The sequence below is a fragment of the Coccinella septempunctata genome, chromosome 2 (genome assembly GCF_907165205.1).
Source record: "Coccinella septempunctata chromosome 2, icCocSept1.1, whole genome shotgun sequence".
NCBI classification, from domain to species: domain Eukaryota; kingdom Metazoa; phylum Arthropoda; class Insecta; order Coleoptera; family Coccinellidae; genus Coccinella; species Coccinella septempunctata.
The window spans coordinates 8,255,074-8,278,339 of NC_058190.1; the positions used below are offsets into that span (position 1 = coordinate 8,255,074).

Sequence of the window (23,266 nt, forward strand, 5' to 3'; positions counted from 1 at the left end):
TGTTGAAAGAATTCGGAACCTGTTTTCGGCGGTCTATAAATTCGGAGGATATTATGACATGATTCCTTTCGCTTATCTTCTCGTTGACGTTGCTTTCGTGTTTAGCAGCAATATTTTTTGTTTTTATTTGAATACGTTTTAAGTGTTCTCTGTACGATGAAATTTATTGCACTTTTCAATTGTTCGAATCTATATTTAACATACCTATGACTTTTTTTCGTGTTATTCATTTAATTGGAGGAATTTTGAAAAGGAAGGTGGTCGTGAAATTCGAAAAGAATTCATTCCTTTATGGTTCAGTTATAGTTCTTTGCCTGTTTCATTTAACAATATCTCCATTCCAGAGTATGAATTGAAGGAATCAAGAACATTTCTTCTACTAATCAAATTGGAAATTGGAATAAACTTTCGTATATGAATATGAACCTGAATTCTTCCATTCAGAACAGCTTGTCTTATTAGTAGTACTATTTAGTAGGGTCTATAGTATCCACAGTTTCAGGAACACAGGACAATAACAAATCGAAAAATTTTTGAAGCAATAGATATAAAATTGATTTTAAATTTTTCAAATAACACTTGTAACTTGGACACTCATATAGGCAATTTGGTTTGAAGCCTAGGATTCCATGGTTGAAATTTTTCCAATTATTAATGATACACTCTCCAGGGTGTTCCTTAATTGGAGTTGATTTCTTGAGTAACGTTAAAAAAAAGTCTCATAAACAGTTAAAGTTAAAATGAAATTTGGCATGTTTTAATATTCGAATACAAATGCATCCACCTTTACCTCCAAAAGTTTGATTTGATATGTCAAAAGTAACAATGAACTTATTCACCACAGCTCATCAACTTCGTTTTTATGACAATTTGGATTTTTCTAAGGATATCGAGAGAATCGTTCGAAATTTTTTTTCGTTGTGTTTCATAGTACTACTAGCCTCATATCCGCCTACTGAGTAAATTCAAGTTCGAAGAAAACCTGTTGATATTTTTTTTCTTAAAGACTGTTATTTTCAGTATAAATTTACAAGAGATTCCAGGATATTAATAATTGATTTTTCAACGGTTTAATATGAATAAAGAAAACAGTTTCCTGCGAAACAAATTTTGGAGTGGTTTTTTCTATCCCATCCAATTATCGAGGAACACCACCTAGGTTTTTTTTCTCGCTCCCATTGAATGTCAGTTTCCTTATTTCTTGAAAATAACTAAAAAATTGCTTTTCAGATACCATATTTAGAGAGCTGTAACTAAACTAAGCAAGGGTTGTTAAAAAAATATATACATGCTGTCCGCGCCATGGGGCAACGGTCGATTACTCTAATTCTATTAACTTTACAAAAAAGAATTTCGAATAAAACTTTCCTCTTTTTTAGTAGAGCATCTCCTAAAATTATTCAGAACTATACAAAGGGTTTCGTTTCTTCTGCACAGCTATCAACTTCGTTATTTTAAATGAAACACCCTATATATTTTTGCATTTTTGAATTTCTTGTTAAATTTGAATATGAGCTTGATAATACAACTATGTCTGAATTCTCAACGGTTTTCGTGAAATTTGACTTATTATCAATATTTTGACAGTTTGAGGTACTTACATAAAGGATAGTCCTTTATGCTCCGTCGCTATTCTATGAAGTTGATTCATATTTGGACTGTGTCTAGTCAATAAATGAAACACTAAAAATTTCCTTTGTAAATAACCATATAATATACAGGGTCCACGAAAACGTAGATCCATTATCAAAACAGAAATTCATCAAAATCTTCATTTTTTTAAAGGGCAACCGATATTTTTTCCCTTTTTTATTTAAACATGTGTTGTTCGCTTTTAGTTGTTTTAAATGATGAAGGAAAAAAGTATGGGTTGTCCTTTAAAAAAATGAAGATTTTAATGAATTTATGTTTTGATAATGGATCTAAGTTTTCGTGGACCCTGTATATATTATGGTTATTTACAAAGAAAATTTTTGGTGTTTCATTTATTGGCTAGACACAGTCTTAATTTGAATCAATTTCATAAAGTAGAGACGGAGCTAGAGTCCTTTATGTAAGTACCTCAAACTGTTAAAATATTGATAATAAGTCAAATTTCACGGAAACAGTTGAGAATTCAGAAATAGTTGTGTTATCAAACTCATATTCAAATTTATCAAGGAATTCAAAAATGTAAAAATATATAGGGTGTTTCATTTAAAATATCGAAGTTGATAGCTTCGCAGAAGAAACGAAACACTTTGTATTGTTCTAAATAATTTTGGAGATTCTCTACTTGAAAAGACTAAAGTTTTATTCGAAATTCTTTTTTGTAAAGTTAATAGAATTAGAGTAATCGACCGCTTCCCCATGGCGCGGACAGCCTGTATGAAGGACCCACAATAATTTTTGACGAGGAACCCATCTTTGAAGTATTTCGCAACCTTTTATTTATACCCTGTATACTAAGAATTGTATAAAATATTTCATAACTAAAATACCAAATATGTTTGTAATGGAAGTGGAAGCTCCTAAAATCCTTAATATAATGATCCTAAACCTTCGGCGAAAATTGAAGCGAACAATTTCGTACGCTGGGTTCAACTACTCTCCCTCGCATATTGTATCTACCTGTTTAACTCGAAAGGAGAATGGTTCACTTGACTCGGTGATCGGAATGGGTTCAAAGAATGGCCGACGAATGTGCCCCAAATTTTTGCTAGGGGATCAAAGTCCACGTCTCAATGCAATCCGTCAGTTGCAATTTGCTCTGACATATCGTATGTTCTTCAGACATAAAAGTGTTGAATTCGCTTATAAATAGGGTGCATAAAAAACTTTTATGCTTTTGAAACGAGAACAGGGGGGTTGCTATTAAATTGATTCGCACAATTTTGTAACTGGATATTGATGTTCTAATCTGTTCTGCCGCCTTTTCTGATCTTTATTGACAGATGAGGTTCTCACGTCTTTCGTTGAAATGAGTTTGATGTTTCTGAGTATAGTATAAGTAGATATAGAGAACGGAAGAACACAATATGGTAATGAATACATTCAAAAGAATTTCTTGTGCTATATTTGTGAAACGATCAGGTTTTCAACTATCTATAGAGTGGGTTCTGTTATCGCCTGTTTTGAAAAAAAACTAAGTAAGTAAGTGATAATTGTGTCTTCTATAGCTACAATTCGAAGGTGAAGCTTTTTTTGACAGAAGGTAAAAGTCATCAAAATAAGTCATTCTACAAAAAAAATCAAGATGACTGAACTACAACCCTTGGAATTTCAACAAAATTTCATTAAACTTCAAGTATGCTGACTTCGGCATCGGAAGAACAAAACAAAAAACACATGCCTGGACAATGAATGGTTCAGATAATCCGAGTCTATCTGATTAGTTGCATCAGGTCCTTTGAGAAAATTGTTGTATCGTACAATTTGGGGTGAAAAAAGTGTAGAGCATTGAGGCAGTTTAATGAAAGTGCTCATTGTTTCCCTATTTCACCCCATTTTTACGAAGATTGTTGGAGGGTTCAAACAGGAAGAAGATTGGTAACTTGAATAAAGTAACCTTTAGTTATCAATCCTGATTGTGGAGAAATGTATCTGAAATATAAATCGTTCAAATTCAGACGCTACATGATATTAATTTACCCACATCGAATATTTCCGACACCATCTGATGAATCGTCGATTTCAAAATATCAGGTCCTGATACTTTCTTTACTTTTTGCCAATCACTTTGGGCATTTTCACAGTGTATGAAATATGAGTTTTAAAATTAACGGGATTTCAAAACATTTTCAAACCTAACCGACTGCTTTTATAAAAGTGAATGGACTATACTTAACCCTAAGATACATATGTACAGAAAAAGTTGTAATGAATTCATTAATACTAGATGCTCAATAAACAGTATAAACACGTACACTTGTATCATACGTTTAAATATGGTAGGGGATGTTTTATAGACTGGATAGTTAGATGTTACTCGTTGGATTTCGAAACATGTTTTTCGAAACCTAAATTCAACTACACGTTGAATTTCACCTATAATTAACGTACATGATTCAACCTGTTTCTATAGCAACCAATAATAAACGTGTCTTTCATGTAATTTTACAACGTATATTCAATAGGTGGAAAGGTAGTGTAGCCATGATTGAGAAACGATTCATATTGGTTCAAAGTAATTGTCAATGAGCTCATTATTGCTACTTCTATTACTACAAAACAATAATAAATAAGATCATCACATGAGCATTGTTAGTGTTAAGCTATTCAAAAACATGTTCATCAAACCACTTATGAGAAACTTGGCCTTCTCGTATATTGCATAAGGACTAAGAAACAGCAACGTTGAATGCGAAACTATTCAACTACTCGTGACTTTAGCCACCAGTATGAAACGTGTCCTGATCGTGCCACCTCAACGTTTAATCGATAGTAGGTAAGAAACGTTACATCAACGTTGAATTTCGTATTAATCCACAACTCCATTATTACTGAATTCCCTATAGATAGAGTGGGATCGAGTCCTGGTTTTATATGGGTATATGTGTTGTGTGAAATCATAGGCGTAGCCAGGGTTGAGTTTCGGGGGGGGGGGGTTTGAAATGAAATTTTTCTGATTTTGACATATAAAGTGAGACTCTTTGAAACTAATATTATGTACCTATATTATTTCGGGGGGGGTTTCAACCCCAACCCCCCCCCCTGGCTACGCCCGTGTATGAAATAGTATGAATAAAAACTATTGATGGTTGATGTCCATAGTTGACAAAACCAGGACTAATAGGAGAATGTTTAGATTGATTGTTGATAACCTCTGCTGACAAGACTAAAAAACATTGTTGTAGCGTCTAGGATTTATATCTCAACAACGTTATTTCGAAACTAATTTGCATCGATATTTCTCTTATTTTGGTAATAATAGCAAAATTTTACGGAGAAATATCTCTATTCTCTCCATAGAGAATAGTTGCTACTTATAAAAAACCTGAAATCAACGTGAGGTGGTAACGTTGATATGAAACCGGAATGAAACGTATTCACTAACGAGATTTCCGCGTTTATTAAACCATAAATGATAGTAGCGTTATTTGTAGAATACAACGTTTTTTATTTTCAACGTAGAGTCATTCGGCGCAATTGTGCGCACTTTTGCCTTTGAAGCCATATCCTATTTCGAATGTTGAAGCTAGGAGAATTAAAACATATTCATGAGATAGAGAATTTTCTAATCTATAAAAAAAATCAAAACGCAAACAAACAAAAACGTTTTTTTTCCGCAAAAAAAATTTAATAGTGAAAGTCGGAGTGCGTTCACATGTCCCGTATTGCGGGTAAGTGTGCGCGCCCTCACGGTGTAAGTGAACGCAGTGCTTAGTGAACCACACAATCAAAACAAATTACAAAATAATGTCATCAAAATGTTACAATATTAGAGAAATGCTGTTTATTGTCAATACAGAAGCGCCTTTTTACAAGCAGTGCATTATTGTTCGTGCCACCATTCCTGGCGAACACAACACTTGATACATCCCCCTGTTGGTGGCTCTTCACATTTTCCTGAACAAATAGGACAATACTGATCGAGTCTTCACCAAGAAAATCAACAATGTCATAATTTATTCCTCACTGAACTATGCGCACACTTTCCCTAGTAAGCCAAAATTTGAATTGACGTTCTTATAGAGTTGAGCAGCTAAGAGAACCTAAAATTTTCAATTATATATTTAGAATAATATACGCATGATCGAATAAAATATTGTTTAACACTGTCGGACTCGGAACTCGGACCTGGCAGAATTTGCAGTGATGCTAAAAATTAAAAAGAAAACTAGTATATTTGATTGATTGCAAATAAAAAGTTAACGAAACGTCGCACGGCGCACTCGTATGAAAAACTAATTTGGCGATTCTGCGATCTTGCTTTACCCAAGTAAACCCCTCTTTCATATATTGCTTAGTCGAGATATACGCACTGCGCACACTTACCCTCTGCGCTCAGTTACTCCGAATGACTCTATCTGCGTTTATTGGGTGTTCTGTTTTTTATGACACTAAGTAAGTATGTAGAATATCTGAATTAAACACATTACTGGTAACATGCACAGGGTGGGCAAAATTTTGTGTCTACTGAGGGGTCTCGAGAAGTATTAGAACTATAATAGAAGGTAACGGATGACAAATTTACTATTTTTTTTTTTCAGAGAAAAAATAATGGTGAAATCCGTAGTCTCCTAAGATTCTTCGTTTTTGAATTGTTAGTAAAAAATGAGATTTTGACGATTACGAAATGTTCTCATAACTTTCTCGTCTTTGAAGTTACAGATCTGAAACTTGAACCTTCTTAGACACTTTGATACGTAGAAACAACTGACAAAATATTTATTCCAATTCAAAAGTAAACAAATTCAATAAAAGTTTGCATTTGATAAAACGGTTCCTCTTATGATTTGAAATAAAAAATATTTCGAGGTCGTCAGTGGATTCTACGTGAAAAAGTGCCTGTAGAAGGTTCAAGTTTCAGATCTGTAACTTCAAAGACAAAAAAGTTATGAGAACATTTCGAAATCGTCAAAATCTCATTTTTTGCTAACAACTCAAAAACGAAGAATCGTAGTAGGCTACGGTTTTCACCATTCTTTGTTTCCCTGAAAAAGAGCTCGGAAATGTGTCATCCGTTTCCTTCTAGCTCTTATAGTTCTCGAGATCCTCAGTAAACAACGAATTTTGACAATACCCTGTACATTATGTCTTGTATCGAAATGTACGATATTGATATAAGCGTCTTTCAGAAAGCACAACTTTGCTGGAAGTTCCACATTCGACTGGCCTAGTAGTCCGATTTTCAATCGGAAATCAGAAGATATTCAGCAGAGGAAGTCTGCTCCGGCGTTATTGTACGTATAGCCAGATCGTCACATCCGTGGCCGTTCACTTCCTGCGCTGGGACCTGGGAGAAAACCGTCGGAAGGGTCAACAGTTTTCGAGCTAAACTCGTTTTAATTTATGCGATTTGTGTCGAGCGCTAATTAATCCGGTTCCAATATTTGTTGCTCTCCCGCGGTCCGATGACCACACGGGCATCATATCTCGCGGAGATCTCGATAACTCGGTTTGGCTATTTGGGCGGCGCGATTCCGTTAGGAGTCAAAAACGAAACCGGTAGCCGAAGACTCGGAACAGTCAAATTTCGGGGCGCCGTACATAAATAAGAGCGATAACGCGCTGCGGTTGGCCCCTTCGGAACGGATAACGCCAAATGAAGAAATTACCGAATTACGGATTAACATCGACTAGGATTATTTCTGTCGGGGACAACATCGAAGATTCCGACGATTTGATAGTCCCCGTGGTACTTAATTAAGATGAGCAAGTTTTATTCCAGATCAGTATCGGGCGAACATCACTTGGAATTAAAAACGTAAGATGCTCGTAGAAGTTATTGATTCTATTGAAACTTACTCTTCGCACTTGAATAAAATTTTCACTATTACTGTACAGGGTGGGCAAATTTCGATGTTTTAGCACTACAGCTTTTAAACCAGAGGAGATGGACAAAATCTGATACCCCATTCTCGTTCTCTTTTTCTGAGAAACTTACAATAGTAGTAGTCATTTTTGGCCACCATCTTTTGTTTTCGAGTTATAAGCAAAAAGTGGAAAAATGGCGATATCGAAATAAATTTATATCTCCGCAAATATAGATGATAGAGCTCTGAAATTGAAACATTATACAGGCACTTTTTTACGTAGAATCCAGTGACGTGCTTGCCTTTTTAGCAGGATATTTAACTACGAAGCTTTGACCCAAAGTTATGTTTTCTTAAATGGAAACATTAGATTTCTGTGCAATTTTTTGAAAGCTTTATTTTTACTGATTTCAAAAATATATAACATCATACGGTTTGCATCAATATAAATAATAGAAGATGCTCAAAAACTTTTTTTCACAATATTTCTATGGTTTCAACTTTCGACGAGCACAGAAAAATAGAGCTTCTTATAACAAGAGCAGTGTCCTTCCGGCAATGTCATTCTTTCTATGCTTTTTACCAATTTTCACAAAATTTGAATCTTGGAGAAATTGAGTAAGAAGCATAGAAATGAAAGGACTAATAGAAGGAGACAGTGGTAATAATAAGATGCTACATTTTTCTATTCTCATCAAAAGTTGAAACCATAGAAATATTGTGAAAAAGAGTTTTTGGCCATTTTATATTATTTATATTAATGCGAACCATATGATGTTATATATTTTTGAAATCAGTGAAAATTAAGCTTTCAAAAAATTGCACAGAAATCTAGTGTTCCCATTTAAAAAAACTTTGGGTCATAGCTTCGTAAGTAAATATCCTGCTAAAGAGGCAAGCACGCCACTGAATTCTATTTAAAAAAGTGCCTGTATAATGTTTTAATTTCAAAGCTCTATCATCAGTATTAGCGGAGATATAAATTTATTTCGAAATCGTCATTTTGCCAATTTTCGCTTATAACTCGAAAACAAAAGAAGGTGGCCAAAAATGACTACTACTCTTGTTAGTTTCTCAGAAAAAGAGAACGAGAATGAGGTATCAGATTTTGTCTATCTTCTCTGGTTTAAAAGCTGTAGTGCTAAAACATCGAAATTTGCCCACCCTGTACATACTATGCGGAGAGGCAACTTTCATCTGGTGTTGTGTATTATCAATTGCTGATAAATTGTCATGGGTTTAACATGCTTTTAGCCCTCCAATGTGATCAACTCGTGTGTTGGTTGAAAAAAGGTTCAACTGAATAAGGTCTCTTTAGTCTGGGTTCCAGGTGACTCTGGAATCAGAGGAAACGAGAAAGCCAACACACAGAAAGGGAGCACAAACGCCAGTTACTGGCCCATCAGAGCCTATAGGAAAGAGTTTCTGGAAAAGGAAGAAACAAAATGAGAAACGCTTTGGGGGAATCTTCCAAGAATAGATCATTCCAAAACATTCCTCCGAAATTTTAAAACTGTAAGATCCAAGAAGTATTTGAATCTGACAGGACATTACCGCTTTACAAAGCATACTAGGATGTATTAATATCTAGTTAGCCTAGACCAGTTCAATGCATAAAAAAAATATTGCGTTACCATAGCAACGAACAATAACTCATTAGAAGTGTCAGTGTGAAGTTTGAGGTCAAAAATGTAAACCAGAGTTACGCAATAAATTAAAAGAAAGAAGATGTCCACCGAAATTGTGAAAATCGAAAAATTGGAGTATCGAGCCATCATCAAGTACCTGTATCTAAAAGAGTTAAGGGGTAAGCAGATTTACGAAGATATGCTGAATACCCTTGGTGATCAATGTCCTTCGTATGCGACCGTGAAAAATTGTACTGCAAGCTTCAAAAGAGGTAAATTTTCTATTGAAGATGATGACCGATCGGGAAGTATAGTTTCTGTGTCAGTCCCCGAAAATATCGATGCAATTCATGACATGATTTTATCAAACCGTCGAATTGGGCTAAAACGGATATCTGAAGCACTGAATATTTCATACGAACGCGTTCATCATATAGTTCTCGCCAATTTGGACATAAGAAAAATTGCTGCAAAATGGAACCCCATATGTTTGAATGTTGACCAAAAGCGTGCACGGGTAGAAGCAACGCGTTAGATCTGTGCTCGATTTGAAAATGATGTAGACTTCTTAAACCGAATTGTTACTATGGATGAGACTTGGGTATATTTCTACGATCCAGAAACAAAGCAACACTCGATGGAATGGCGACACTCTGGTTTTCCAAGACCTAAGAAGTTCCGTGTCCAAAAATCTGCTGGAAAAATTCTTGCTTCAGTTTTTTGGGATTGCCATGGAGTAATCATGATTGAATTTTTGGATAAGGGTAGAACAATAACGGGAGATTACTATTCGACATTACTGACCACTCTACGAGAAAAAGAGAAAAGACGCGGAAAGCTATCCAAAGATGTATTGTTTTAACAGCACAACGCCCCTGCACACAAATCTTATGTTGCCATGCAAAAAATTCGTGATTAAGGGTTTGAATTACTAGAACACCCCCCTTATGCGCCAGATTTTGCTCCATCAGACTATCATCTCTTTCGTCAACTGAAAAAAAGTTTAAAAGGTCGTAAATTTTCTTCCAACCAGGAGGTAATAAAAGATGTGGAGGTCTGGTTCGCAGAGCAAGAAGAAACATTTTTTTTAAATGTCTAAAGACATTGCAGGTTCGCTGTAATAAATGTATCCAGTTAAGAGGAGTATAGTACTAAAATATTTTGACATTAAAATTTTGTTTGGTTCTATAGTAGGCTAAAAAATTTTCAATATCCTCGTACATATGAATGTGTATGAATCAAACTTTGTTTGATTTACAGTTTTAGATTATAATAAAGACATATATAAATTTCGATAACATTCATACTAAGTTAACTTAGCATCAATGTTGCAATATTAGCCATTTTATATAAAGGAGAAGGCAAGATACCATAGTTGTGGCTCTCGATATAAACAACTTCATTCTATTATGATCGTATAAAGAGCCAAGATTCGGATTAAAAAAACATTGCTCTCTCCGATCAGCTGATTCAGAAAGTAGTCGATATTTTTTTCATAAATACTAATACTTCATGTGTTTTTAGCCTGACATGTCCTATACACTGTGTATCTAGTGTCTTAATGGATCAAATAAATTTATTATTATTATTATTATTAATTGACCTAAAAATGACAATAGTTAACACACAATTAAAAACTGAGAAAAAAGGATTTATTCGACAAAAATCTCAAGGTCCTCTTCAAAAATAACAAAAACTGCATCAAGTTTTTAGTTTGAACTGTCATCACCATGTCACTGCTATCTACATCCGAATATCTACATCCCAATTAATACTTACTCTCTGCACTTGATCAAATTTTCACTATTGCTGTACATACCATGTGGAGAGGCGATTATTCAGTATCACAAACAAACAGTCAAAATATGGTCCTCATGACCATTACAAGAAAATCATTTCTGATAGATCTATGATATTTTTCTGCAATTTGTATGTAATGAGCTATTGCAACTCATCTTTTGTTGTGTAGTATCAATTGCGGATAAATTGTCATGATTTCAAAAGCCTTCCAATTAGACCAATTCGTGTGTTGGTTGAATGAAGGTTTAACTGAAGAAAAAGTTGTTAACTGTCACTAGGTTCCACAAACTGTAGTTAGTAGTGCGTGCATGGAATCTCTATCATACTGATGGAAGTGCTGCAATGGGCAAGTTTCCTAAAACTCCAAAACCGAATTTGAGATTATTTATGGAAAGCCTTTTCTACTAGTTATTCAACACGTAAAAGATTCGCTTCAAAATTCAGACATTTCAGAAATACACCCTTCGAAACTTCGACTATGTGAAAGCTTGTGACGTAGAATGCCTTTATTCAAATATAGTAATTTTTGTTAATTCGACAACACTGGAATCGATCAAGAAGATATCCACAGATTACAAAAAATTTTTTCTGTAATCTGTGTCTTTACCTTCTTAAAACCGATGACATTTTGTGTCATTGTGTGTTTTTCTTGTCAAATGTGAATAATGTGATCATCAAACTTGATATTTATTACATCTATGGTGATCAGAAAACTTTGAAAACTTTCATGACCATTACTGACACAAATGGGCGTTGCCGGATTGTAAAAATGACGTAGAATGTTCACAAGAGCACTTCTGAAATCAGAATTTTCGTAAACGAATACAGACAAAATGCAATATGTTAAAATTCGAAAAAAATATATTTCGAGATATTTGAGTTATAAGGATTTTTATGACATATATTTTGAAATTTAGGAAAATACCCCATTACTCATGCGGATGAAGGAGCAAGAGCAACAAACGTAGCACAAGATCGGCTACCACAGTTATAACTGCTCGAGAAAGAGAGAAATGATCGTTAGGCCAATACCTTTCTCTTTTCTGTAGATCTGCAGCAAAGAACACTGCTGAGGTGACCAATCAAAATTCTGGAAAAAAAAACTAGCAGTCCTGATGTTCAGTTTCTCCCTGTCACTTTTTTTCGACTTTCTTCATGCACTATTGGTACAATGACATGAAAGTCAAAATTATCAATCGGAACACAAAATTTAATTTTTTTCTGTGTTTTCCGGAAGCCACAGACTAATCAAGGAGTTCGGATTTGCTGTTTTCCCTTATTTCAAGTTTTGCCTTGATAACTCTGAAAGTTTTCATTTTAGATATACATATTTTTACGTAGAATAGACTGAAATAATAAAAAATACTGTTTGTAATTTGAAAATATCTCGTTCTCATAAACACTTAGTACATTTTGGGTCCAAAGGGCAAATAGTATGATGTATTGTACTACATAATAGAAAAATTTTTCTGAAGATAACCTAACCCAGCAGAAATATTCAAAAAGTGTGACCTCTCGTTTTCGCAATTTTTTCGTAAGAATCCAAATAACTCGGGAACCATTGAGTTCTCATCCAAACTGTGGTATACTGTTGAAACCAGCTATACTGACGATGCGGAGATACTGGGTATGCCCCTGAAATCAGAAAGTAGTAGGCTGTATGGATTTGGCCTAGTAATCAATTACTAATGATATCGTATCTTGTCTACCATTCTGGGTAATCCCTTTTGTTTTTCTCCATACCGAATAGAGAGGAAGGATAGGTGACATAAACGCTACATAAATGCTATTTTGTATTATTTCAATCGTTCTTTAGCAAAAATCGAAAACATTGCTCTTTATCTCTAGTTTTGCTAGGAGTCCTAGACACGATGGTTTTTTCTTATTCTAATCTTGATTGAGGTTTATTGCATTCACCAAAAATTTACTGTCACATATCCATTTTTGACCCAAACGTCCACTTTCAAATTATCGAATAATTCCTTCAGTTGAGTCGGACCGCTGGCTTGATCATTTTCTGTTTTCCAAGCTCCAGAAACCGACCCAAGTTCTCACGTTGCTACGAAGAAATACGTCAGATCCGGTCTGTAGGAACGAAAACACAAGCCATAAGATGGCAGGAAAGCTCACCCTGCAGCGAGGCTATTCATTCATAACTTGCCGACCGGAGGTTGTGGTGGGGAGCACAGACAGAGAGCGCACTCGGTGTTTGAATGTGCGACGAGTCTAAACTATTGAATGCTCTCTACACATCCACAGGTGCTCGATCTCACTCACTACACTAATCATTCAAATTAGAGTGTTTCCGATCGATAGCCGATCAATGACAATCGAATAGTCCCCTTTGTGATCATCCGCAAGTTATAACAAGTGAACGACATAGTGTTATACGATACTCATATACTGTTGAACCACAGGATACTATATCACGATGACAAAAGTGAGAGTGCATCAAGTTTTTCATTCATAAAATTCATCGTTTTCGGTGGGAATTACAAGAGCACAGAGCCTCGGGTACGAAAGCGAGTCGGACTTGATCTTCGTGTTGTGTTTTGCGAAACTCTATTTTGAGTGCGCGTCCAGGAATAACTCAGTGACAGTACTTAAAAGCTCCCAATCATAGAATAAAATAACTGGCTCTCATGAATGATTGAATCGCCCCCACAATGGTGAACACCGACAGTGAACACAAAAATTCGCATTAGTGATGATTTTTAGGATTTAGAGTGTTACGTTTTTGTTTATTTATTAATTTTGTGATAAAGTTTGGAGATATTATTCTAGTCAATGTACATAGACACTTGGACACCGTTCGTAGGCATGGGAATTAAAACCATGAAAGCGTACAGTAGGCAAAAAGGTGAGTTACAAGACAATTTCAAAAAACTCTATAACAAAGACGCAAACTTGAAGTTATAGTGTTGTTCATTCAAAGTATAAAGTGCGTTGAATGAAAACCATTGTAGGATAAAGCTCAACTATAAATGGAAAATGGGAATTGTAAGGTTGAATCTTCGTTTTCTGTTAAATTACTTGTGGGTTATAACCATATAAACATTTTAACTTTATTAGTTCTATGGTTATTACCCAAAAACTCTTCAGTAGCAGATTTCATTTCAATTGCGAATGGAGGCTTAAATAAACATAATCAAATTTGTAGTGATACACACACGGATGATCAAAATCAAATAAAATTTTCAAACTGTCAGTTGTCATTTGCTTCGAAAACAATGACCTGAAATCTGAAACTTCATTAATTGACTCGAGAATGGATGACTTCAGAAACCTCGTCAGAAACGCTTACCAACTTTTTAAATATTCGACATAACACTTAAATCATTTAACATCCTTGGAAAAGCTCCGTCTATAAAATCCTAGATATGATATAGAAGATTGTAGGTATATTAAAGGAAATTTCTTACATTATTTGGTAGTTTTTTCTGGTTTTGTTCTTACATTTCTGGTTTTCTCATAGAACACCTCAGCTACTAAAGTGTTCTGTGGTAGTATTCAAGCTTTATATCAACTGTACATGAAGTTTTAATATTTTTACTAACTAATTTCGACACTTTATTGTAGTTCTGGGACGAAACGAAACAATCGATGTTATGACAAAAAAAACCTAACAAATCCCAATTTATGTCGAAAAACTTTTTTGACTTGACTTAGATTTGATAGCCGGCGCTTTTTCAAGGATTTTTTACTGATTAAGGCAACTGTAAGGCACAAATGAAATAAAAAAAGTACATACGTTTCTATGGTAAGTGTTTTGTTGAGTATTTACAAGTTTGTCAAGCGTTTTTGAACTAGTACGTTGAATTCTTTGCTCGATTCTTTGTATCCCTTTGTTAGTATTGATAGTAATAATGATTTTACTTCTAACTTTTGGGATGACATAATTCGAACACTGACAGGGTTTGAAATTCAAAAATATTTTGAAAATTACTTGCCAAGAAAGTGTAGCAATGATTTTTTTATGTATGGAATCAGGACAGCTTATAAAGCTTTTATAACTGATAGAATAGTACTGCGGTATATACATGGTATACATTGGTAATTTTCACAGTATCTGAAAAATGAAAACTTGTTGAACAGTTTCGTGTACTTCAATTAGCTTACACCGCGATTAAAGACACCATAATTGATTAATTGAATTCTAATTCAAGTTAAGTGGCAATTTTTGTTGACTATTTTTGGCTCTTTTCCTCGATCTTTTCAATATTTTTTCGATGACATTTCCAGAAATAAGGTACTTTGTGATTCATTTACGAGCATATATTTTAATATCCACTAATTTCTCACTTTTGCAGAAAAAGTATGTGTAATGAAAAGGCATTCAAAACTCAATGAATCAATCAATTAACCATTGAACACTTGAACACCATCAATGATTCCTAGATAGAATATCTTAAATTAAGCATTTAGGGGCACTGTTTTTAAGATGCGATGAATAAGTTAGGATAATTACCTACTGATAATACTTTGTTCCGTCATCTATAGGCTCTTCAGGTCACAAGTTAATATTAAGTTTACTCAACTCTAACTGAAACATTTTCTGATTCATTATTTTCCTCCCTAATTTCAACAATGAACGAGACAATGAATTTCCAAAAAACCTCACCGTTATTAGCTACCAGTTCAAGGCAAATGACACCTCTTCACCTCGCTAATGTCGAAAACTGTCCGAAAATTGTTAGGGGACCCTTTGCGGTTGAATTAGATACCTAGGAAAAGAACAATGGGTTCTTTCGGTCTCATCGATGGCTAGGACGAAAATTATGCTATGCCGAGTTCGACCGTCCGTCAAGATGTTGCATGTGTTGAACATATGGCAGAGATCTTTCGATCTTTCCGTTTAGGGGGAAAGTTGGTTGTTGTGTATTCGATGGATGGAGAACTTTGTGAATTCAACTACAACGGCGTTAGCGTTTTGCTTACATTATTTCATCAGTTTTTATTCTATAACATGCATGTAGACCTCGAAGTAGACAGACCATTCATTGATTCATTGAATTTTATACATCCTATGAAAATATATACAAAGTGATTCTTTGGTAAATGGTCGAAAGCTAAAAGTACAGATTGTGTTACAGTTTTTGCCAATTTCCAATTTCTTCAATTACCCTGTATATTTTGATGATATTTGGTCTCGCATTTGGTGCCTTTATTCTCCGCAACAACTAGTTCATACCAACTGAATTTATTTTCAGGTTTGGCCTAGAAAAAATTGATAAATCAAGTTCAACCCAAAAAACACCTGTATATCAAAATTCCTTAAATTTGATAGAATATTCGGAAAAAATAGAGAAAACTAAAGCGAACAAAGTATTTCTCCTCGTATTTCTCTTACTTCCGCATGCCATACTCACTTAATCTAGTCAAATCTGAATATTCCTGGGAATATTCCGAGGAATATTCAGACAACAGAGTAACCAACATTTGGGGAAAAATTAAATGTCATTCGGTATTTATTAATTTTACCAATTTAATTGAATTTTTTGGGTTACAAACTTGAAACATTATACAAAAGCAGAGGTCTTATATCTAATAAATAAATTTTATCATTTTCGGTAGTAAAATTAGTTGCAATTGTCACAGATTAATCCAAAAAAAAATCTGTCCATTCCTTGTGTTTCAAGTTTGTGACCCAATCAATTAAGGCCCGATGAGAGGCTTAAGATTCATTCAAATCAGGAAAATTTCCAACGTGCAGTTTCATAATCAAATTTAAAGTCACTTTAAGCTTAAAGCTTCCTTTAATGTCATTTTTAGTAGGGTTAAAGGAAACTTTAAAATTAAGGCGACTTTAGGTTTGATTATGAATCTGGCTGTAAATGCGAGAATTATAAAATTATCGAAAACGCCGCATTATACGAGGGAATATAAAGATAAAGAATACTTACAAAATGGTTAATTGATCATCTCCCCGATCATATCTCTGGGTAAAATATTCATTAGTGATATTTCACTAACCTAACCTAACCTAATTATTATTATTATATCAATGTATTAGGATGAACAGCCACAAATACGCGCCAGTTGTCTTGTTAATTGTTTATTCATGTGAAATTTGTGTTCAAAGGTGAAGTTCATCTTGACTTGAAACTTCCTTTAATTCCTTTTACCTATATTGATGCAAGATGATTTTTGTTGAAGAATTTAACATTCTTGTAATTATCTGTCAATTCCTTCGGGAGATACACATTCCCAACAACTGCATCATATGCATTTAATCTTCGGGTTGATATTTTTGAAATCTACAACTAATGTAACGTATTCAAACTTTAGCTTAAGAAGATAACGAACATTAACTCTCCTCAAGCTAGTGCATATCTCTTGTATTTTTCATGCAAATAAGTGGATTTGGTATGCCTTCAATCAGTTTGTATAAACTTCAATTATGTTCGTCACATATTTTCCGAAGAGATTCGACATTGTGATAAAATAAGTAATAACAGAAACTTTTACGTAGAACGGGCAACATAGCGTTGATTTAAAACCCAAAAATGTTTTGACAAGCGTCATGAGTGAAATGTGTCAAATTTCCATGGCCAACCGAGTGCTAAAATAAAAGTGAATGGGGTATAGGCAGTCGTCATTCTTATAAAAAAATTTCAAAGAAGACCGTAATGTGAGAAGGATTGATATCATTTTATCTGTAAAATTGTTCTTCAGTTCGCCCTCTCTATAAGCTGAAACTAATTCCTTCTAGATGAACCGGCTCTTAGAGTTGGGATTGAAGAGGCATATGTTTATGAATGAAATTACCACAACTCCAAACATTAATGCTCAGAGGCATGAAGGTTGATCTGGAGGGAGAACACGTTAAAAATAACTTTGTTTGCTTTCAATTTTTAAGCGCTCCTCTTGAAATTATCTTGTCATTTAGACAAGATAATTCGATAATACCAGCATAGATCGGCGCATCGCCGTCAATCGAGACTAAATTTCTTTATTATTTGGATTTATTAATGGCTGAATTACCGGGAGATAATGTGAAGAGTACACATTTCGAAAGGATTCAGATTCACCATATTATAACTATCTTCTTCGCTGGCCCGTATGCACTTGAACAGAAGTGTACTCGACAAAAGAAGAATCTTTTCAGTCGACAGAATGAAGCTCTTTTGTGTTTCAATTCACGCAATTTAGAGCCGACTTCGTTCTCTCAATTCTGAAGTGAAGAATAAAGCCTCAATAATTAGAAAAAAATGAAGAGTCTGTTTCTAGTGGAAGCTTTCAAAAGCGGAGTAAATCTACTTCAATCAACTTTGAGTAAGTGCCAATGGCACCGCTCTTTGCTTCGATATTTATGGCTGTAACTCATTATGTTGTGTTACATATTGGATACATCATGTACTTACTCTTGTTCAGGTATAAAAGCTAGTACAGATTGCCTGACTTGGTTGGTAAATTGAATTAATGTTGATCTCATCAATTTTATTTCACTTCATCAGAAGCACTAAAACCCACTAAAGCAATAAGTAGGTTCCTACAGACATAGACATAAGGCAAAATTATAAACTATATCTATTGAACATGTGAAACCTAGAGGAAATGAGGTTATAAAGGTTTCAATAGATTTCATAGAAATGTGGAATTTCTGTTTCAAATTGTTACTCTATTGATGGTCCCTTGGAAATTGAAATCTAGAATAACGTTTCACGTGTTGTTGTGTTGTATAAATGCAATATTTTGTATGATATAGCTTTTTCATGTTTTCCAGATGTCAGTAATCATTCTTTCAGTGTCCCTTGTTGCCTAGTTCAAATTTGGCGCACTGTGGTGCTCATTATTTGATACAACGTGCATTCAAAAAAATCGTCGTCAAATAGGCTATGGAATTTTGAAGGTTGATGTTCTGTGACAACATGTATGTCTTCGACTCGTACGAATATTTTAACAGTGGATTCTTGATGTCAAAAGAAGCACATTTTTCCTTTACCATTTTTTCCGAATAGGCTCGGTTTAAAAGATACAGGCTGTTGAAGAACCAGAAAAAAATGTTACTCGCAAATAGTTTTATCCGAGGTTTTATCGAATGAAATAGATTTCGGAATATAGTTTTTCATTTATTTGATAAATCTTCTTCGAACACAAGATATCACCCACGTCTTCCAGTTTTCTCATTATGACCATGAAGTACCATAAAAATACCAAAAATTCAAAGAACGTAACTCTTGAACCTAAGTTGGAAGTTATCTAATGGATTTTTGAAATTTTTGTAAAATAAAAGTATTCCTCATATTTTTTCTTTTAATGCGCCGTTTTTGATGTTCAAAAATAAAAAACATCTGTGATATTTGGAAAATTGCGATTACATTGGCTGAATGAAACTGCGAAGTGACATAGTTTTAGCTTGATATTCTGGAAGGAATTTTGTTTCCCCAGGAGTGGCATTGCCCATTATGATAACTTAAAATGGCTATATCTTTTTATCAGGGCCGAATCGGAAAAAGTGGTATAAGAGATTCTGACCTCAAGAATCAACTTTAAAAATATTTGTACAAGTCAAAGACTCACCCTGTATAGCGTAAATTCGAGCGTAAATTGTTATGGAAAATGGAAAGGCACTTTTTAGGCAGAAGCTACTAGCAGATTTCTCCCAACTTGCGAAGAGCATTTCTTTCATTTTTCATTCTTTCAAATGACAAAATCGTCAAAATCCAAATTATTTTGGTGAAAATTTTGACTGGAATTCACAATTTTCATACTTGAGAAAAATGAATCGTGTTATTATGTTTTTTGCACTTTTTGTACTAAAATTATGTGAAAGGGCAATAATATGAATAATAATAATAATAATATTCGTTTATTTCGAAAATCCTGAGTATACAATAGACCATTTACACAATCAGAATGAAATATTGTAAAAAAAAACTCAAACTCAAAAAGTTACACTCAAACTAAATCACAGAAATCTCAATATGCTTTATAATCTATGAATATTTAACTGATGTGGACAATATTTAATGAAAATCCATATAATTAAACTACTAAGAAACTGAAAAACATGATTTTCATTCTCGTTTTCATTAGAATGAATTTCAGGTTTTTTATAATCAAAGAAGTTGCTAGAAATGTCCTCTCCTTGGATCCTAACACTTCTCAAAGCTTGTGACGTATTCGAATTTTCACATAATATGAAAGAATTATTGTTTTTAATGAATTTTAATCAATGATTCTAGTCTAGATATTTAAAAAATGAATTTTTCCAAATGAGGCTTATTGAATAATTCATCAAAATTCAATTTAGCTATAAAAAACATGTTAATTTTTATTCCATAAAGATCTTCTAGTAATGTTCTCCAATGAAAATAAGCTCCCCACAATGTGTAGCATATTCCAACAGACACTCTATCCCGAACAGGGAAGCTTCTGCCATCATATTTTGCAACATTGTCGAATAACTCTGGTGTTTTCTTTTTGGTCGACCACTTCCTTTTTTGTTTGAACATACCTGTTTCACGAAACACTACTTTGGAATGATCGATAATGATCGACAGCAACATTTAATACTCTATAAAGTCGCTGAAACATTTATGAATAGAATATTTTCACTCTCCTTCAATTTCCTCAACAATTTTCATGTTGGATTCAAAAGTGAATGCTTTTTGCAAGTGCTTTAATACTGGGTCTTCTGTTTCCATGTTACTAAGAGTCGGTAAATTCATCCGGAGATTCATCTCTGTAAAGTGTTTCTTAACTTACGTTAAAGTCAGCCACCTGTATATTTATTTTGGACATATTCATGCTCATCCATCGTTTTGGTTGTTACTGCACAGATAACGAGGGGTTGATGATCATGGCCGTTTTATTCACCTGTTGGTAAACTGTCCAGTAGCCTAACGTCTCGTCGAAAAGATGGCAGCACTTAATGAAATTTTTTTTCAATTTTACCGGGATACGAATTGTAGCCGATAGGGAGACTACTCGAAAAATTTCTTCAGGTGGAAATTCATAGAAGAGATAATTGCACCTCGGAAAGTAAATAACATGAATGAATATTTATTCTTCAATGAAACAATTTTTTTTTCAGTTTGACGAATAAAAAAATTTCTGACTTTCCGAGGTGACCAGTTGATTGAATTGAATTATAATGAAAACCCCATATAAATTAGTTGTTTCTGACCACTATAACGGTGTAGACCCCAATTTTTCCTGAAAACAGTGGATCATTTTTCGGCAATCAAATCACTAAAATAATAGTGGGATCTAATATGCGGTAGATTCCCAATTAATCGTTATCGAATCGCCTCGAATACATCCTCCATTCGAACAGTTAATCGTTTAATCGTAGGCGAGAAATTAACAATAATTGATACGTTTTGTAAACTAGATATAATTACCGCAGTAGGAACGAAAGATTTCTTTCGGCAATTGACTCAGTGCTATTTCATTACATAATTAGCGTAATGAAACAATGTCGGCGACCATCTTAATCTAATTCTTCAGTGTTATAATAGATGACTCGCTGTGTGCGCTTTTTCAACTGGGCGTATATGTACGAGTATACTGTTTGGGTTTTACAATGTGACCACGAGTGTTTTAATGATTAATGAAATAAATTCAATGGAATAATTCGAGCTGCCTAAATGCTACTTCCGTCTGTTAACGTTTCATCTCTCTCGGCTCTGATGTTTTGCGCGACGGACGTCGTGAAAAGAATATAAAGATTTTCTACTCGATGACTACCTCACGGGAGAATGTTAACATGTATACTAAGTGTCTGTCCAAGTATTCCTCGGACCAGAACGAGCAGATTTGATTCTATTGAGACATACGGGGTGTCCGGTATACTTTGTACAGGGTGATTGATTAAGGGTGGCGACAGCATTGATAAAATACCAATGGGGAATTCTCCTCAATTTGGGTTATCACAGCATATGCAAGTTTAAACTGAATAATTATGAGTTTTATTCATGAATTTGTCAAATGCACCGCGGAAACTATACAAAATCATTCTTCAAATATAAGGTTTAAAAGTTTAAATCGCTTCGTTTCTAGTTTACGATTTGGCAACAGGGCCTACTAGAAAATAAAAGAACAATGGCTCGTTTATAAAATAACGGCTGTTGATTCACAGCCATCATAAGGCGCGTACTCACTGGCGAGCCTCAACAGCAACCGGCCATAAAAATCCCATAAAATTTAACGACCCTCCTCGTTCGTCGCAGACTTCATAGACAGCCATCTTTGTCTATCTCATCTAGATAGGGTATTTTTTGTCCTTTATTATCAACGCATATTTCAGTCGATGTTGCCAACTTGTGCAATAGAAACGAAACGCTTTAAATTTTAAACACCCATTTTTATTCTTCATTTTTAGTAACTTTTTTTTCTGGGAAACGGTTCAAATGGTTATTTCAAAATGTGACGTTTCAAAGATATTTCATAAAAAATACATCATTTTCGTCAGAAGGAGTATTCCCTATTATGAAAGTATGGAAGAATTAATTAAACAATTGTGTTTTAATAAAAGATTTCATTACTCTTCACCAAACTTATTAGGGATGTATTTTGTGAAGAATGCATTTGCATTTTGTGAATGATAGTGAAAAATTAGGAACTCAAGAATATTTCAAGTTACGTAGTGCTTGTTTGTAATAAGATTTTTTCTCGGATTTTTTTCTTGAGTTACGTCTGGTTTCGGAGACACGGCCGGTCATTACACTTAAGGAATCACCCTGGACAATATTAAAACTGCTGATAGACTAGTTCAGAATATCTGAATTCAATCTGAGAAAAAAATCTCACCTCACCTTTAATCGATGAAAATTCAAAATTAAATGCAGAGGAAATAACTCATCCTAGTTAAAATCAAGTGAATCAGTTTCTTTCTTATAAACCATACCATTTTTAGATAATGTGCATCATCTAATTTTCTAGAAGTTCGTTACCCCACCTAGAGTTTCAGGTACTCTGTCTTCTGTCTACAAATTTGGACAGATTCGAATATCTTTGCTGAAGATTTTTTTGGAATTTATACATTTTCTTGGGGTGAAATGCTAGAAAGAAATCCCACCAATAATCAAATCAGTCATCGTTTAAAATATTTTTGAATTTTTTTTACGATATACCGTATGTCCCGAAATTAATTCCAAAAAATTTGGTCACAGATTCTCTAAACAAAATTAGGATAGTTACAACCCTCGAATTTTGCCCATATCTAAAAATATTTTTTACTGCATTTGGTAGGTACCTACACAGGAGTTTCATGATATGCGAAATCTCACACACTACAAAGTATAACCCATTTTGGCGATGGACTCCCTTGACTGGGCCACAGTTTCTTTGAAACTCGTTTTGAAACCACTAAATACACTCCTAGACAAAAAAAAACCGGACAGAAATTTTTTTCACAAAATTCATTCAAAATAA

At 34.2% G+C, this 23,266-nt stretch overlaps 1 protein-coding gene across 4 annotated transcripts in view; it reads left to right on the forward strand.

Annotated features, from left to right (window-relative positions):
- The window catches only part of LOC123306577 (ETS-like protein pointed), a 292,945-nt gene that overhangs the window by 164,617 nt on the left and 105,062 nt on the right, over positions 1-23,266 (forward strand). The window contains exon 1 of one of the 4 annotated variants that reach the window (XM_044888633.1): positions 13,096-13,745. The exons of the other annotated variants lie outside the window; for them this stretch is intronic. Within the exon in view, the coding sequence (XP_044744568.1) occupies positions 13,673-13,745 (73 nt within the window). The 5' untranslated portion in view covers positions 13,096-13,672. Of the gene's footprint in view, positions 1-13,095; positions 13,746-23,266 lie in introns of those variants that run through there. 4 annotated transcript variants of the gene reach the window in all.